Raw genomic sequence first — 17,136 nt, forward strand, 5'->3', positions numbered from 1 at the left:
TTAGCTGTGCAAATAAACCTGGTCGTGCAATGAGGTCTAGTCTGTAACTTAGTTAACGAGGGCGGAAAAAAAAGTAGATAATTACTCTAATCCATACTTACTTCTCGGGTATTAAAAAAAAAAAAAAGGAATAAAAAGGAAAAAGTGATGCTCTTCAGAGGGAAAACACTTCGATACTCTGCTTGTGCTTTATAGCCCGTACGAACAACTTTTCCGCGGCACCTCGAAGCCAGATGACAAGAATAAAGCACAAAGTCGCGCCGGTTCAGCGTTCCTGCCCCTCCATCGCTTCCTCCTCGTCCCTCGCTGCGGCTGCGGCGCCGGGCGGGGGCCGGCCCGAGCCGGCACGGGGGGCGGCTGCCTACACACAGACATACAGATTTATATTTTAAAAAAGATCGCGGGAAGTGAGGCTCGCGGGCCCGGGGGAGGAGGGAAGGCGGGCAGGGAGGGAAGGCGGAGGGGAGGCAGGGGGCGGGCGAGGGGAGCTGTTCCCCGCCTCACTCCCACCCCCGCTGGCTCCGCCGCGGCCGCTGCCGCCGCTGGGCGCTGGGAGGCGGCAGCGAGTGCCCGCCGCCGGAGCCGTTTAAGGAACGCGAGCGGGCGAGCCAGACTTTTACCTTTTCTCTCTTTTTCCCGTCCTCACCCACCATGCCGCGGACGCCGCTGCCCGCGGGGGACGAGCGGCGGCTCAGCCCGGCTCCCTTCTCTTGAAGGGATGCGGGAGGCGCGGCCGGGACGCAGCTAGCGCGACCCGCGCCTCTCCGCCGTCCTCCCCCTGCCGCGTCCCCGACCACCATGAGGGAAGAGCGAGAAGCTGCGGCGGCGGCCGCCTCCCCCCCCGGGGCCGGCAGAGCCCCGCAGCACTGCCCGCAGCCGGACGGCGGCGGGGCGGCCGCCCCCGCGGCGCTGCCCGGCGGCGCGGAGAGCCTGCGGAACGGATACGTGAAGAGCTGCGCGACCCCGCTGCGGCAGGACCCCCCGAAGAGCTTCCTCTCCTTGCTGCTCTTTCCTACCGCCTCCTCCTCCCGGGCTCGGCTCGCCCTGGGCGTCCTGGCCGCCGCTGCCCTCTCGCTCCTGGCTTTTCCCGGCCGGGGCAGCGCCCGGGAGCAGCAGGACGGGAGCAGCTGGCGGAGCCCGCGGCCGCTGCACGCCTTGCTGTGCCTGACCCGTTTCCTCAGCCCCCTCTTCAGCATCGCCTGTGCCTTCTTCTTCCTCACCTGCTACCTGGTCGGCGGCCGGCGCGGGGAGCACGGCGGCGGCACGACCCGCTGGTGGCTGCTGGCGCTGCCCCTGTGCTGCTACTCGGGGGACTTCGTGGCGCTGCAGTGGCTGCTGCCCGCGGAGGGGCACGAAGAGGAGCCGCAGATGTTCCTAGGAAGGCTCCTGACGGTGCTGGTCCCGGTGGCAGCGCTGACCCTGCCGCAGAGCTCCCTGAAGTTGCGCCGGAGCCTCCTCGTCTTGGTGTTCTGCAGCCTGGTGTGGCTGGTGTCGCTCAGCAGCCTCCAGGCGCTGCCCCCAGCGCTCGGCCCGCTGCTGGCCGGCACGGTCGGGGTGGCAGGCTGCCTCCTGGCACTCTGTGCCGGGGAGCACGGCATCTTCTCGGCGCAGAGCCGAGGAGCGCACCACCAGCATCACCGCCACCCACGGCTCCCCAGCGTGGAGGAAAAAGTGCCTGTGATAAGACCCAGGAGGAGATCTAGCTGCGTGTCCCTAGGGGAAACTTCGGTCAGCTACTACGGCAGCTGCAAAATGTTTAGGAGACCCTCGTTGCCTTGCATTTCCAGAGAGCAGGTAGGTTTCTCCAAAACTTGAAGGAGAAACTTTCGGAGGAGTGAGCGCCACTCCGTAGCTTTTCCTGACTGCTGTGTGTGTCTGTGCTGGATGTCTGCTCACTAACAAACTCCTGCTAGAGGAATGGAGGAGAACGTTAGTCCCTTAGCGGGTTTCTCAGCTCGGTTCTGCAGAATCGATATAACCCTTTATTTCTGCGTGGGTGCTAAATCATAATAATGTATTTGCTGTAGGACAGAAGGCTCGCTCGCTTTTTTATGCAATCTCAATTATTAAACAGCAGTTCTTATTGATTAGAGCAAAACCTCCAGCCAGTCAGCTTCAGCTTTCAGTTACCGTGTTATTTTGGTTTTTTTTTCCGAAGCCCCCCACCGTCTGGCAGCCTTTCCGAGAGAAAGAAACCACAGCTTTCTAAGCTGCCCGACACTTCTGGTTCTTCCCGCTTTCTATCGACAAAACCATTACCAAGTGCTAAAGAAATACCGGGTTTTGAGGGATATTATTTATCGAGCGTTGGCGTTGTTTGAGTGGCAGCTGTCCTTCTGCCCTGCAGATTACTGTCGTTTGTTCCTCTCTCTCCCTCTCTCTCACCCCCTGCTCCTCGCTCCACATAAGTTAACGTTAGTTTTGGGTTGATGGGTTTTAAGAAACTTCTTTTTACTGAAGAGAGAGCTGTTCAGTAGGGGCTGGAGGGATGCCCGAAACGCTCGGTTTTCTTGAATGGAACTCTGTTGGTTTCTACCTCCCGGAAAACTTTTCAATGAGTCTTGTTTTTTGTAGCGTAAACCCCCGTGCGTGTGGGGGAGTTTGTTTTTATTTGGGCACTTGCACGTCGACTGCAGGAACATCGAGTTGTGTTGGAACTGGCCCGAGGCTGCTGCAAGTGGATTATCAGCCCGTTGTAGGAGGGAGGATGAGGGGAGTGTATTTAATAAACGCGCAAGTGGGCAGTTTCTGCGAAGTGATTGTTGCTGCAGAATCCCCCGTCTGTTACTGTCGTGGCTGAAACTCATCGGTGCCAAATGAAATTTTCTAGTTTTTCCTTGACATTTGTTCTATAATGCAGGTCTTGTGATTGACTGTGAATTAGGGCTGATGAAATACGAAGTGGATCTGAAACGGTGGAGTAGTTTTCGAGCATTTCCCCCCCGAGTTTGCCCAACAGAATTAATACAGTAATTGTTTACAGTGATTAATACAGTAATTGTTTCTGCATAAAAGGTTAAAATGCAAGTATGCTGTCTTCAGAAATAACTCATTCAGTATGTTGCAGATTATCTAATGCATACAATGAAAGAAACATTAAAATATTTTACTAGCAGTTAAGATATGTAGGGACTATCATATAATAATTTACTTTCTCTGTTCCCTTCTGGATAGTAAATGCTCTCTTTTGCTGTCACATTTGTCTGTAGTGCAGAAATCTCAGAAAATGTGATTTCATTAACCTTTCTAGATGATAGAAGATATTTGTTCATATGCAAGTTACTAAAGGCTTCCTTTGACGTTCAGCTCACTTCTTAAAGGCATGTGCATATTTCAAGTTAGGGCATTCATTATTCTTCAAGTAACATCATAAATGTCAGCTATAACTAAATACGTAGAATTTATTGGCAATGCTTAAATCATACGTGTTCATAATAAAATGTAACTTTTTGGTAGACTTCCAGAATTTGATATCTTTGTTATCACTAGATGTGAACAACAAGGAGATATGAAGTTCTTCATTTTCCTAGTAATCTATTATGCTTTACAATAAATATTTGTGCTTTGTTGAGCACAGTTTAAATGAGATCCACAGATACATGTTCTCTGCTGTATTTTATATGCAATTTTACAAGGATAACACAGGTTAAATCCTCTGATCTCCTGTCTGACTTGGAGAGAGATCAGATGTTGCAGAGCTGATAAAACATCAATTGTTTGGGCAGGAGTAGGGAGAAGTAAACCCATAATGTGTGACTTTATTTGAATAAACAGTACAAGGTTTTTATATTGCTTCCTTGAAACTGAAGGAATGTGTATACTTAATGCTTTTCAGAGAGCATCTATTGCATGGCTTTTTTTAAGGGCTGATTACACATTTTGCAAGTCTTTATAAAGCAGTACAGTGGGGTTTTTTTCCAATATTTCAAGGGGGTGAATGAACATTGTTAGGAAGATGCTGCTGGTCCACCATGACAGAAATACTTTAATGAATGAGAGATAAGTTATTGTTGTGATTCTATTAGATGTATTTTGTGTGATTGTCACAAACATCTTATATGTAGAAGAAGTTTATGTCAAGTATAGAATAGCAGGTCAGTAGGGTACTCCAAGGATCATCTGATCATACCTTTCTTGGCAAAATCACTGTCTAGACAAGTTGGCCTAACACTCTGTCCTGCTAAATCTTAAACTTGTCCAATGCTGGGGAATCCATTACTTCTCTGGGGAGATTAGTCAAGTGGCTTATTGTTCTTATTGTAAAAAAAAAATCTCATTTTGTGTAGATTTTAGTTATTATTTGATAAAAGTAGAGAATGTTAGTATTGACCTTAAATTTTCAGTAATGTGTTGATTTGAAGTTATATGTGCTCTCTATCTACTTAAGTATACAAGAAAATAATGATATTTATTTGTTTGGGGTTTTTTTCTTTTTTTTTTTAAGCCAACAGTTCCAAGGGGTCTGTGTGCATGGAGGGGTGGGAACTAACACACAGGGGAATGTACAACCAATGCACATGCGCACAGAAATTGGATGGAACAATAATTTTTTTATGGGGTACAAGTGGAAAGAGGCCCTGAAAGCATGATCCTGTAGAAGCTTGCAAATTTGAGTAATCCTCCTGACAAATACTTAGGTATTGCTTTCTGGACTTCAACAGGTGCAGTAACTATGAGGCTGGGAAGTTGATAAAATTAGATTATTCTTGCCATTTATATGAGCATCTGTATCTACTTTAGCAATCAAAGTGTCTAAATTCGTGCTGTGTGTGTCTCTTCTGCAGTACGTATGTCTAGCAACATAGTTTGAGGTGGGAGGAAAGAAACTTGAACAGATTATGTCTTTATGTTTTTATGTAAGTATCCTTAAATGCCAATATCAAAATATATAAATACATGTTGTGGGAAACAATATGAGTCAAATTACAGCTAAAAATTTTGCAAAGGCAATGCCTTTTCCGAACTCTACTGCATTAACGCTTCTGCCAATAGAAATTGATATGATTTTAGCAGTAAACAGGCTGTTTGTATTCTTACTTCAATATTCTTCTCGGACCCAGAGAGGAATTGCAGTAAGACTGCAGTATTGATTGGTATTTCAAACTTTGTGTAGGTCATATTTTGACTGCATGTATTAATTGGATGGTAATCTGTTAGCTCTACCTATTGCTACTGATATCAAAGGGTTTATCTTTATTGACTGTTGCACATTTAGCACTTAATTTTATTTTTTTTTGTTTGAAAGCCAAATCAGGGAATCTAAAAGGTGCTTTTCAATATTGCATTGCAGATCTTGAAAACACTACATCCTGAAAAATATGGTAGTAAGACTCTTTTTTTTTCTTTAACTTGATAGTGGACATGTATATGAGAGCAAACACCTATGTGTAAGAAATCTTACATAGGAGCTTCTCAGAATCCAGAAAGAATACTCATATTTTTCCTTGATTAAAGAATAGGCCTGCCTATATAAATACACGATACATGTCCCAAACAGTCTGTAAACAGAGCTGACACACACTTTTTCTGGTTATCTGACTGGGTTCAAACACGTAGGAAAGCTGGGATATTTCATGGACAAAGACTGCTTTCATGTTGCACTCTGTTAATTACAGGAAGAATTGTCTTGTGGTTAGGGTTGGATTGACCACCACCTCTCCCCAGTTTCTGTTCTAAGCTATCTCATACCTTTGATGTATTACCTTAGGAACATCAGGACTTGATTTCAGGAGTCTGAAATATTTGTGTAGCTTGAAATTAATGCAGTTCCTTATTTGCTCATGAAATTTACATCTGTGTCTGTTACCTGTTTGTGAAACAAATTACACTTTGTCCTTAAGTTTTCAGGGCATAAACTTCCTAGTGCCGAAGCTGTCTGTTAATGTGTATTTTATAATCTGATAGTGAAACAGATTTTTGTATCTGTTACACTCAGATGCTGTTTGCTACCCAGAAACAGGTGAACCTTTACCTATTGAGTGCAGCTAGTAACAAAATACAATTCTCCTTGCTGTGTCTTTGACAAACCAGCTCTTTGCTGTTTGAAGTTTCCCCCTCATGATTCCAATGACTGTTACCACAGCTGTACCTGCATGGCAAGATGTGTTTCTGTTGTTCACCAAATCTTCCTGTCTCTGGGGTTTGTCTTATGGGGAAAAAATCAAGGTAGCAGTGTGTGTTGAGCTGTGGATGGAATCAGTTCCAATGGGATGCAGCTGAATGTGAGGAATGTGCAAAGAGAAGGATTGGATGGTGAAAGAAACAGACTTGGGAAACTGTTTCTGCAACCATATTTTGGATGAGTAGGATTGTGTTGTTTCTGTCTGGTTCTCTCCGATGCTGGCAAAATATATTGAGCTAGATGAAATATGAAATGAGAAGTAAAAGTTGGTAAAAGTTTCATGTTTCTCTCTGTCTCTTTCTCTCTGTCTCTTTCTCTCTGTCTCTTTCTCTCTCTCTCTCTTGTAGTATTATACCACAGAGAAAGGCTGATTAAATCATGGTTTGCCCGTAGAGAGGTCAGAGTTTAAGATGTTATCCTCTGGCACAGTTTTACCTGGGACCTCCAAGAATGACAAAGAAGGGTTTTAGGAAGACTGAGTGCCCTTAAGAGCTCTGTTAGCTAAGTTTAGCTGAAGCTGGCTTTTAGATATCCCAGACTTGGTGGCAGTTTATATTCTGCATAAGTAAAAGCAGGCAGGAGTGTCTCTGAGCTGTGTAGCAAAGGAGTTTGACTGTTGCTTCAGGTGTGTTTTCCTGGAAAGAAAATATAAGTGGAGAAAGGAAGGAGATCAAAGACCACTGCTGTGGAAATGCTGGAGAAATTTGTTGGAAGGTGAGGGAAGCATGTTACAGAGTATGGGTAGGAAAGAAATGAAAGAAGCTGTGAGAGACAGTTCCAACAACTGTATGATTGACTGTGTTGAAGAAAAATAGCAGAATAAATTGCATAAAGTACCAATATTCAGCTTGGACCAGGAAGATGTTTTAAATTTAGGAAAGAAACTTGTAGAGATGAGAAACAAAAGGTGCCTAGAAGTGTCTCTAGAAGGAAAAAGAGGGGCAGCTTCCATGCTGGAGTTTGTGAACAGTGTATTCTGGGAGGTTAAATATGAAAGGGAAGAGAATGGCAAGAAATTTGGTATATTTTCCTGAGAAAAACTCATATTTTGACACAATGTGTGTCTGTGTGTGTATATGCCTGATAGTACTGTTCTAATAATTGAACTTGAGCAATGGAACTGATTGTAGTATATTGGCCTTACAGGATCAAATCCCAGCAAATTTTATGAAAAAAACGTGAGTGGGAATGAAGAAACCCTATGGGATATGCAGGGCAAGTCTGCAGTGTGAGCTGAGCTCTCAGAATCCCCATGACAGTCTCATGTCACGAGTGAGCACCAGAATGATGCAGGTGGGGTGGGGAGTCTGTCACAGCCTAGGCCCTATGTGACATTTGGTTGGAAACTTCTATCTCTAAAAAAAGCTTTTTTATTCCTGTTTTGCTTTTCTGATACTTTAAAATGAAGACTTCATGCAGCCTTACCATCCTCAAAAGAAATCACTGAACAAAGCCAAATACAACTATTAGATGATACCAGCTACTGAAGATGGGAAAGGGTAAATCTTGTACTTTTGTGCAAAGATTGGGGATTACAAGCAGAGAAACTGGGGGATGTACTGTTCTGTTGTTGATGTAAAAAGTTCTGGAGGAAAACAGATGAGAAACTTGTGTCTGCCAAACAGAGAAAAGAGAGGACAGACCACAGAAGGCTACAGACATGGAATATTTTGCTGGAATCTCACAGATTTTTCAGGATAAAACTATGTGGAGAGCAAGCTGAAAGAATAGTTGAAGATGAGAATAAAAGAGAGTGGAAGGAAATGTTGAATTTCAGCATGTCCTTTCCAGTGGCTGAAAACAATGCTTTACAAGATGCAGTGACACTACAGAATAAATTTTAATGGTGAAAAACAAAAGGGACTTTCCTGCAACTCAATAGCAGAAATGAAAATTTAAGGTTACAGCTAGGGCTTGGATTGGTCAGGGCAAACTGTGCAATGTCTGAGTGATTGTTGATGAAGCATAAAAAGGATCAATGACTTTAAGAAGTCAGTGGCAGTAAAATTGTGCTAGAGCCTTCAAAACAGACAGGAGCCATGGATGTCAAAAAATGACAGTTCACAGGGTAACAAGTAAACTGGCAGATGATGATATTTGGGGAAGGGAAGTGTTACCGATATTTGTGAAAGAAATAGGTCAGGGAACTCTGTGCTTAAGGAAGACCAGAGAAGTGAATGGCCTTATTGATGAGTGTGGCAAAACAAACTGTTCTAGGAACTGGAAGGGCCATAACAAGGCATGACTGCTGAAACAAATTGTCAGCTTCCAGAGCAGTTTTGTATTTGAAAATGGATCATTCAGCTGGAGAAGGACGTCATTTATATCAATATGGGCAGCTGGTGAGGAGTAAGTTTTGATGTATTGGGCCATCCTCACTTTTTCTCACAGATCCTTTGTATGTAGCACATTCCTTTGAAACAAGAGCAAATTTATTGGGAGAGGGCCAGACTAGGGCATAGATACCCAAGCAGTTTTTTTATATCCCCCTATTTGCTTGATAGTTCAATATTTATGAAAAACAGTGCTGTTATGCAGAACATTCGTGACCACCAGTGTTCACTTCAGTTTGTACAGGGGTGTGTGAAAAAACCTGGCATATTTCCAATTCAATGTCTGATCAAATGGTAATGTTGACAGGTTTTGTTACCCAGTATTGAGTTGCCAGCCTTAATGTCCCTTTATGCAAACCCAAATACCTTCATTAATTAAAGGCATGTTTGCAGCAAATGTTCCATTTGTTGTTCATTTGATAAGTAAAGATTTGTTTTATGGAATATGAAAATAATATTTTCCCTCTATAATTTACTATTTTTAAGTTATTTAAGATACTGTAGAAAGAGTACCACATGAGGCTGTATTTGAGTGCTTTGGTTTTGGCTTTGAGAGGTCTTCTCTCTTTTGTGAAGAAAATCCCAGGCTTTTTGGTGTGAATTAGCGTTAGAGTTATGTTGGTTTAGCTGTATCCATGCTGATGATGGTCACAGAAATAGGAATGGGGTTTAATTTGGGGTGAGTTCACTCATTATGCCCAAAGCAGCCAGTGCTGCTTCCCACCCCAGAGGAACTGTACCTCTGAGGAGTGGTGATACAGCAAGCCTGTGTCACACCTACCTGTTAGTATCTACTGCCAGGATGCTTCTGTCAGCAAAGCTCAGAATATAGAATCAACTTCTCTAAAAGTTTGTGAAAACTGAAGTTACCAGAGGGAAATATTATCATTTTTATTGAAATAAGAGCTTCATTATGACTCCCTTCATAGGCACTATGGCATTAGCATGTCTCTTTAACCTTCATTACTGGTCATGCTTCATTTGTTTTTGATTAATTAATGCCCTTTAACAAGACAGGAGCTAAATTAAAGGGTAAAAAAGACTTTCTTTTACTAGGTTTAATGTCTGCATGACTTTTTTTCTACTGTGACTTAAAACTAAAGGCTTATGTTTCCATTTAGGGTATTTTTATTTTTCTTAGAGTCAGTTGATATTGCGTGTTCAATCACAACATATTTATTTTTTCCTCCTAAATATTGTTATGTGATACCTGTTTGCCACTTCAAGAATATAATTTTGTTTGTTCTGCCTAGTAGTTTCTTTTAAAAGAATTCTAAATTTCTGTGTACTCTAAAGTTACTAATGTAAGAAGTACAGGGTTTTTAAAGGAGTTTTTTTCTAGTACCTTCTGGCTGTCCAGAAGAGTTTCCATCCTTTCACAGAAGTTGTCGATACACCTCCTGTTTTTCAATATGTGATGACTGCTCAACAGTGGTCCTCAGATACCTCATGATCTCCTGTGTGAGGGCTGTGGGGTGGCCAAGGAACCCTACACCGTGTGTGCTCTACAGGCCGGGATGGCCTCTCAGCTGGGCTTGTACCTCTCAAAGTGAGCTGACTCTCTGTGAGCTATCTCCCAGGCAGGGATAGATCTCTGTATTCATAGGATGTCATGAATAGTTAATAAAACCCAGTGTCATGCGTGGTTTAATGTTGCTGACTTAAGAAAAAAAAAAGTGATGTGTTTTGAGAGAACTCTTAAGTGATTATTATGTTGATTACTGTTCACAGTGGCCTTCATTTCATTTGATTTGCCACCTAGACAGTGTAATGTGTAAATTCACTCACAGGCTCTTTCATAGCTGCTCTTGCAATTCCATAGTTTCCTACACATTCTCCCTTCCTCATTACATAGCATGAAATTAAATTTCAGTTTATTTAAACTGCATTTCTGCAGATACAAGCAGATGTGTGAGTAGAAAGGGAGGGAAGTTTGTGTTGAAACCTGAAGGTGTGATTAGCAGGCTGAAAAAGTTTAGATCCTGCTGTGCCTGTGAAATGCCATCTGCTCTGGCAGGAGTAGTGCCCTGAAGGAATTGGCTGAGGCTGGAAGGAGCAGAGGCACACTAGCACAGCTTTCCTCTTGGCCAGTCGGATCTGCAAGAAACAGACTTTATTTTGCTCAGGGAAAGATGAATATTGGTCCAGGTTTTACTGTTTCCACTGAGATCGTCCATACAAAAGGGCCTGAGACGCAGATGTAAAGAAATCATTAATGATGACATGATTATTCCTAACATGTTAGTATAGAATAGAGCAGTATATTTCATATCTTAACCAAAAAACACAACCAGAATTGTCTAGTCCACCCTGCATGCATCCTCCTTCTGTCCTTGTTTCAGCTAACTGCATTTTTGGGGCAGCAGAGTATCCTTTTGCGGATCACTAGAAAATGCTCACAAAGCAGATTTCAAACAAGCCTTGCAGTGAGAGAATTTCCATAGATTATTCATACAGATGTTTAGTCATCTTCTTCTTTTTTTTTTAATAGTAAAAAATCTGTGGAACTTAGGATCTTTCTAATGATTAAAGACTGTAATATGACTGTCTGAAGTCAAAATGTGTTATTGCCATGGTGTAAATGACAGCATTTGCTGTTATGGCAAAACACAGTTGAAAGATTATAAGTATCTCTTAGCTTATTTTTAGGCAGTTGTAGAAAGCATTAATTAGAATTTTTATCAGCATTTATTGCTATTTTTTATTCAGCACAGCAGAATATTTCCATGCCCTCATAATACAGAAAGTCTAATTTTTCCTTCTATTTGGAGTCTCTGATTGAACAAGTTGGATTGAGAAGGAAGAGTTTGGAACAGCTTTTGTGTTAATGACCAGTCCTTTTTTTTGTCATTGCTGTTACTTCATTTATTTTTCATAACTGGCAGCCTGTTCATTATATGCCAGAGAATTTCAAAGAAGTTTGAAAATAATAAGTTTGCAAGTGATTTTCTATGATGTCAAGATGGAAATAAGAAAATGGGAGTAGATGAGCAGAGGCAGATGTGATGCTGGCCATTGCTTTAAGTGTGGTCTGTGTTTTCAAATCCTCTGAGGCAATGACTGTCAGAGACATCTGCAGAATGGTCTGATGAAAAAAACCAGTACTTTATCCTATGTGTGATGGATAAGAATTTTTTATGAAGATCAAAAATCAAAACTAGATAAGAGACCCTAAGCTTCATTCTTGTTAAAACCGAGTAAAACTCGGTGCTTACATGTAAAATTTACATAACTCATCATTTGGGCATAACATTTCAGGACAAATTAAGTTAGAAACTGATATTACACCTGTAAACATGAAATTGATATATTTTTTAGGAAAGTGTCTCACAATATTAGAAAATATTTAAACTGTGTTTCTTGTAATAGAGATGCCATTTCAGGTATCTGCAAAAGTCAGTACAGCTTCAATAATGGACCTCTGAAGGTACATTTAGTCCTATGTAATTTGTCTTTTATGAGAGTAGTTGCTGTTAAAATCTCCTTTCTAAAGATTAGTAAGTCTTCCATGCTTGCCTTAACACTTGTTCTAGTAGGAAGCTCCCTAGAGTCAGCAGAGCACTTAAGCTTTCAAGTGGAAAAGAACATGTGTTTTGCAGTGTTTAAGGATTGAGATTATAGTCCTTACTTGTTTAAAAATTCACAGAGCTTAATGTAATTTATAACTTTAACAAGTGTTAACAGTCTTGAATAAACTCCTAGAGCTATGTTTCTTTCACCTGTCTGGTGATGGATAGGTTTGGTGTGCCTTTAGAAGCCATGTTTTTATTCTTCATTATTTGGGCCTTGAAAGTACATGGAAAATAGTTTTTGAGGAGATTAATGTTCAAAAATAAATTGCTTATTTGCTTGTCTTTTTTGGAGATACCATTCTTCTTGCTTTGTCCTTGTTTTTACCTTTTCTTAATTTACAATAATTTGAACACCTCTTCCTACCAGTGTGTTCTTTCTTTGTTATAAGATCAGTACCATAATTTGGTCCAAAATTACAAGTGTCTGTTTCAGCAGAGATATGAAAATGTTCTGACACAAAATACTTTACTATTTAGAAACCTAGCAATCAAATTATTGTTTAAAAAATTATAGAACATTTTGTAACTTATAACTTCTAACACAGAGGAATTAAATAATCATTTATAGTTACAGCATTAAAATGTTTCTAGAATCTGTTACTTGTAACTGTCCATTGTGGAAAAGTTATGCACAATTCAGTTACATTTAAGTTGCTGCATACATTTATTTTTTACAGTTGTGCATACCTTCTCTTTTTCCTTGAGATTTTTTATTGTGAAGTTCTTTGTTCATTTTGCTTTTTTAGTTCTGCAGGTTAGATGCAAGGCACTCACTGATCTGCTTGCTTCTCTGTAAGTGTACCTGCAAATTTATTTGTCACATCTGAGCTCTTAAGATGTGGGCTTTTGTGGCTGGGAGCTTATTCTTTGCTGCCCAAAGAGTATCTACATGTAGGGGGATAGAATAGAAGAAAATAAAGATAGTGTAGAAAGTAATCTTAGCCCTAAGGAGTTGCAGCTGGGCCAATTATCAAAGATTAGGAACAGGCCTGACTTTACCAGGCCACAGGTGTAACCAATGAGAGGAAGAGTGCTATAAAAGAGTGGGGTGGCTGGTTGAGAAGGGAACTGGAGTCAGTTGTCTGCTTTGTGAAGAAGAGTTAGTGCTCTGAGGAGCTGCCCACGAGGAACACCAAGAAGGTATGAAACTTTTGTGATAAGGAGACAACTGTATGGAATGCCTGTAATAAGATGACAACATCTGCATGTGTTCAGTAGATTCAAAACAATCTCCTGTTTGTTTATTTCCTGGATGGTGGGGACAAAGGATTTCTAGGTTGGTTTGGTGGTTTTGGGCAGGTTTTTTTTTTGGTTTTTTTTTTTTTTTTTTTTTTTTTGTTAAACAAGATGTCTCTTCAGACTCCTTGTTTATGTTTTGCCTTGCTGTCTCCTCTTGTAAGCAAGTGATGAGGGAGAAATAGGAGTAGTATTGACTCAAGGGCTGCAGTTGTAGCAAGAGGAGCTGGCTGACTAATGATAGTCTGGAATGAGCTGTGCCTCAGAAAATAAATACTGAACATCTTCCTCCCTTCACCTCACTGTTAAAAATGGAGATGAAGACTCAGAGGATTTGTATTTGTCGTTGTACTTTCCTGCAGTGTTTGAGAGCTACAGGAAAGCTTTGCCTCATCTCTACTGTACTGACAATGAATTTGGTTGAGGTGTTTTGTTCTGATTACAGCTTGGGCTGTAACAGGATCACTAGGAGCAGAGGGATATTTTTTGTCCTGATACCTTGAGCTTTATTTGCCTCCCTTAGGTTTGCGCATTTAAGTGGATTTTCACTTAACTTTTCTTTCATTTAAAAGAAATTTTGAACTTTATTTCCAATATCTGAGTAATACTTTGGTTCCGTATATCTGTTAGATTCCCAGCTGTGTTCCAGGTCTGTCTTGTTCTTGCCATCAGCTCTGATTCACTCTCTGAGATGCTCTGCAGTGGTACCCCTGCAGATTTCAGTAGGATGGGTAAGCCAAGAAATAAACAGAGTTAAAGAGGACAGCTAGTTCCCTGCCCTGCTCTTGTCATGAGCATCATTTGAGATGTCACCTAGCTTGGTGACCAAATCTGTATTTTTCTCCTTGTGTCCCAGAGTGTAGCAGGAGACAGAGCTGGAGAAAACTACGCTGTGATGGTGGATTCCATACTCAGTGGATTGTTTTAAGGCAGACAGCAATTCTGACGATTGTAAAAGTGCTAAGTCAGTAGTATTTGGATAGATTTCCAACTCTTGCAGAGGCTTTTGTTCATATTTGTATGTAAACATCTTATGCCCTCTGACAGAACTTGTATGTGGGTGTTCTTCCACCTGGTTTTAATCCACTCACCTAAAAACTCATTTTATCAAAGAGATCCTTGGTAACTGTTTTATGTTTTAGTTTTGGAGAACTTGTCTGAACCTTGAATTCCATAAGCTAAAGCCATCATATGGCTCATCACTTTTCTTAGGGCTCCCTAATCCTCTGCTGAATACAGTTAGGGTGGGAATCTTTTGTATCCTGCTAGCCTGTGCTGGTTTGCTTCCCTCCCCTATAGGGACATTAGGGTTTCTCTACATGCCTTGTGCCATCCCTGGTTTTCTGCTCCTCATCCCTGAAACTGCTTGATCTCATTCTGGAATTTCCATAATCACATACTAGACTACTTCCTTTATTTTTTTCCTGAGCAGCCTTTCCATTCAGTTGAGGAAAATTGTCTATGGGTGAAGAAAACATTTATTTCTGTTTTTCTTCTGCCTTCCTGCAAGTTATCTGGGTACTGTAACACACAGGAATAACATAAGAGGAATGCCGGTGAATGGGAAGAAGCTAGTAAGTGATGCAGAGAAAAATCTATATTAATAGAGTAGAAAAGCCTACTGATGGAAACATCTGTATTTTGAGAAATACACCACTGAGATGCTAGCAAATAGTTGATTGCTGACTAAGCCAGAGCAGTGATCCTGTTGTGTTAAATTTTTGGTTTCTTCTTTTTTACAGAAGTACAGGTGACAATGCATAACTGTTCTCAGGAGTTTTATTTCAGGCTGCTCCTTTTTCTGTACCCCTGGGCTTTTTAGCATAAAACTTGTTATTTTTTGCTTTGGAATATTGTTACAATATGATGCTAGATTTGAGCAGGCAGGCTTCCCAAGAAAAAGGAGAAACACGGTGTATTAGAAAGAATGAGAATGCCAGTTAGTGGAAAATCGGGATGTTGTCTTGCAGAGCAGTTCTGGCGTGATGCAGACTGGCCCCTGAGTGAGTAAGCTTTGGGGAAAGGAATTCTGAAAAGTCCCTGCCACTGCCTCCTGCCTGCACCTTCACGTTTTCGGTACCCAGTTCTTTTCGGTGGTCAGGAAGCTGCTGTGACAGGTTGTTCTGGCTGGCTGTCATCCATTTCAGAATGCTCGAGGGGGTTTCCCATTTGAAAGTGCACTCAGGAGATCACTCTGTGAAGGGGGAGCCTTTTTCACCAGTAAATTTCATGCGCATTTTTCCTTGGTGAAGAACTGCTCAGAATTTTTAACAACAGCAACAACAAATAATTACTTTTATCTCACCTTTTTGCTTTCTTTGTGGCCCACAGCTATTCCCATAGTACAGAAAAACAGTCGTGTTTTACACCGGATAAGCACTGATGTCAGCACAGAAAAGCTCTGTGCTGAAAATAGTTTGTTTCATGTTTATTCATGTCCTGAAATTACCAAATTCAAATTCACATCTAAGAAGTAAACTGTAAAATAATCTGTTTTTTTGCGTATTTAATATATTGCCAGAAAGGCCAGCATTTGTTCTTTTTTATAATTTTTTTCTCCAGGATCTGCAGTTTCTGTGCAAACTGATGAGATCTGTGTTCTCTACATTTTTTTTTAAATCAAAATGTGGTTTTTGTTTTATTCCCTGGTGTCTATACTGTTTTTTGATACATTTTAAAAAATGTTTGCTGCTTATGAATGAGCCTACAGCTACTTAGAAATGAGTCTACATCTCTTTGAATTGAATGAGAAGCAGTTTGATAGATAATCTTGATATTTATACTTAATTTACTTTAAGTATAGTATAAAATCAGGAAAATTCTGTAGCTGTAAAGTTAAGATTGGAAATACGTATAACTCATTGCGTTATGTAAAGTCTGCGGGTGAGTAATATTTTAAAATTTAATTTGTGGCCGAAACTTTCAGTAGTGCAAATACAAATTACAAATTGGAAGATGCTTTAAAGAAATAATTTAAATAGATTCCTTTCTTATCTTTTCCTTCTCAATCAAAAGTAGAAAAGGCAACTGCTGCCAAGTTGCGAGAAAATGCAAACGCCTGTGCAAAGGCTGGCTGTAAAAAGTTAGTTTGAGCTGGGCTGGGTGGGGAGCTGTAAGTGAAGGGTTAAGCTGAGCGTTTCTCTGGCTGCTGAGTGAAACAGGATGCAGTGACTACATTGTCAGACTGCTGGTGTGAGTGCAAACAGATGAGGAAATGCTGGATCAGGCACTTCAGCAACTTGGGCTGTTACCTAGGGAACCGCTTGCGTCATACTCGCCAGCAATTAGCTTACAGTTCTTTTATTTTTGATAGTGTTGCAAGCTGAACTCGCCTGTTACAAAGGGAAAGACTGGCTCCATCTCAAGCCCTCTGCTTGTGACTGCAGCCACGGCGCTCAAGAGAATTTGTGAAGCGCTGCTTGGGAAAAAAAATTTCAATTTATTTAAACTTTCCATGCCGCTTCTGTAAAAGAGCGTTGTAGCTGCACTTGGTTCTCAAAAATGTGCAGTCACGTTTTTGTGATCTGTATGAAAATGAATTTCCCTTGTTGCCAAAATTAAATTTCACCAACATTTTTGATATCACCACCTATTCCAGCAATTAACCTGAAGTTTTTTGTGTGCTACATATTAAAATTAATGTTTTCAAAATTAATGTTACCTAAGGCTTAACCTCTAAAGCAAGGGATTTTTTTCTAAATCCTTTTTTCTTTGTTGATTAAAATTCAGTTATTTCCAGTGGTAACCTAGCCACTAATATAAACCAGTTCATGTTGAAAGCAGCGTGTTTTATCTCAGAAAATCATAATATCTCCTGTATTTCACTTAAAAACTGTAAACAAATTTACACTAATTGGCTTAATATTGATGTATA

At 41.0% G+C, this 17,136-nt stretch overlaps 1 protein-coding gene across 4 annotated transcripts in view; it reads left to right on the forward strand.

The window, feature by feature from the left end:
- The first annotated feature begins 564 nt into the window (after window positions 1–564).
- The window catches only part of PDE3B (phosphodiesterase 3B), an 81,190-nt gene continuing 64,618 nt past the window's right edge, over window positions 565–17,136 (forward strand). For all 4 annotated transcript variants that reach the window (XM_030948923.1, XM_030948926.1, XM_030948924.1 and 1 more), the window contains exon 1: window positions 565–1,794. In XM_030948923.1, coding sequence (XP_030804783.1) covers window positions 799–1,794 — 996 coding nt within the window. In that variant the 5' untranslated portion in view covers window positions 565–798. The remainder of the gene's footprint in view (window positions 1,795–17,136) is intronic.

This window comes from Camarhynchus parvulus, chromosome 5 (assembly GCF_901933205.1).
Source record: "Camarhynchus parvulus chromosome 5, STF_HiC, whole genome shotgun sequence".
Lineage (NCBI taxonomy): Eukaryota > Metazoa > Chordata > Aves > Passeriformes > Thraupidae > Camarhynchus > Camarhynchus parvulus.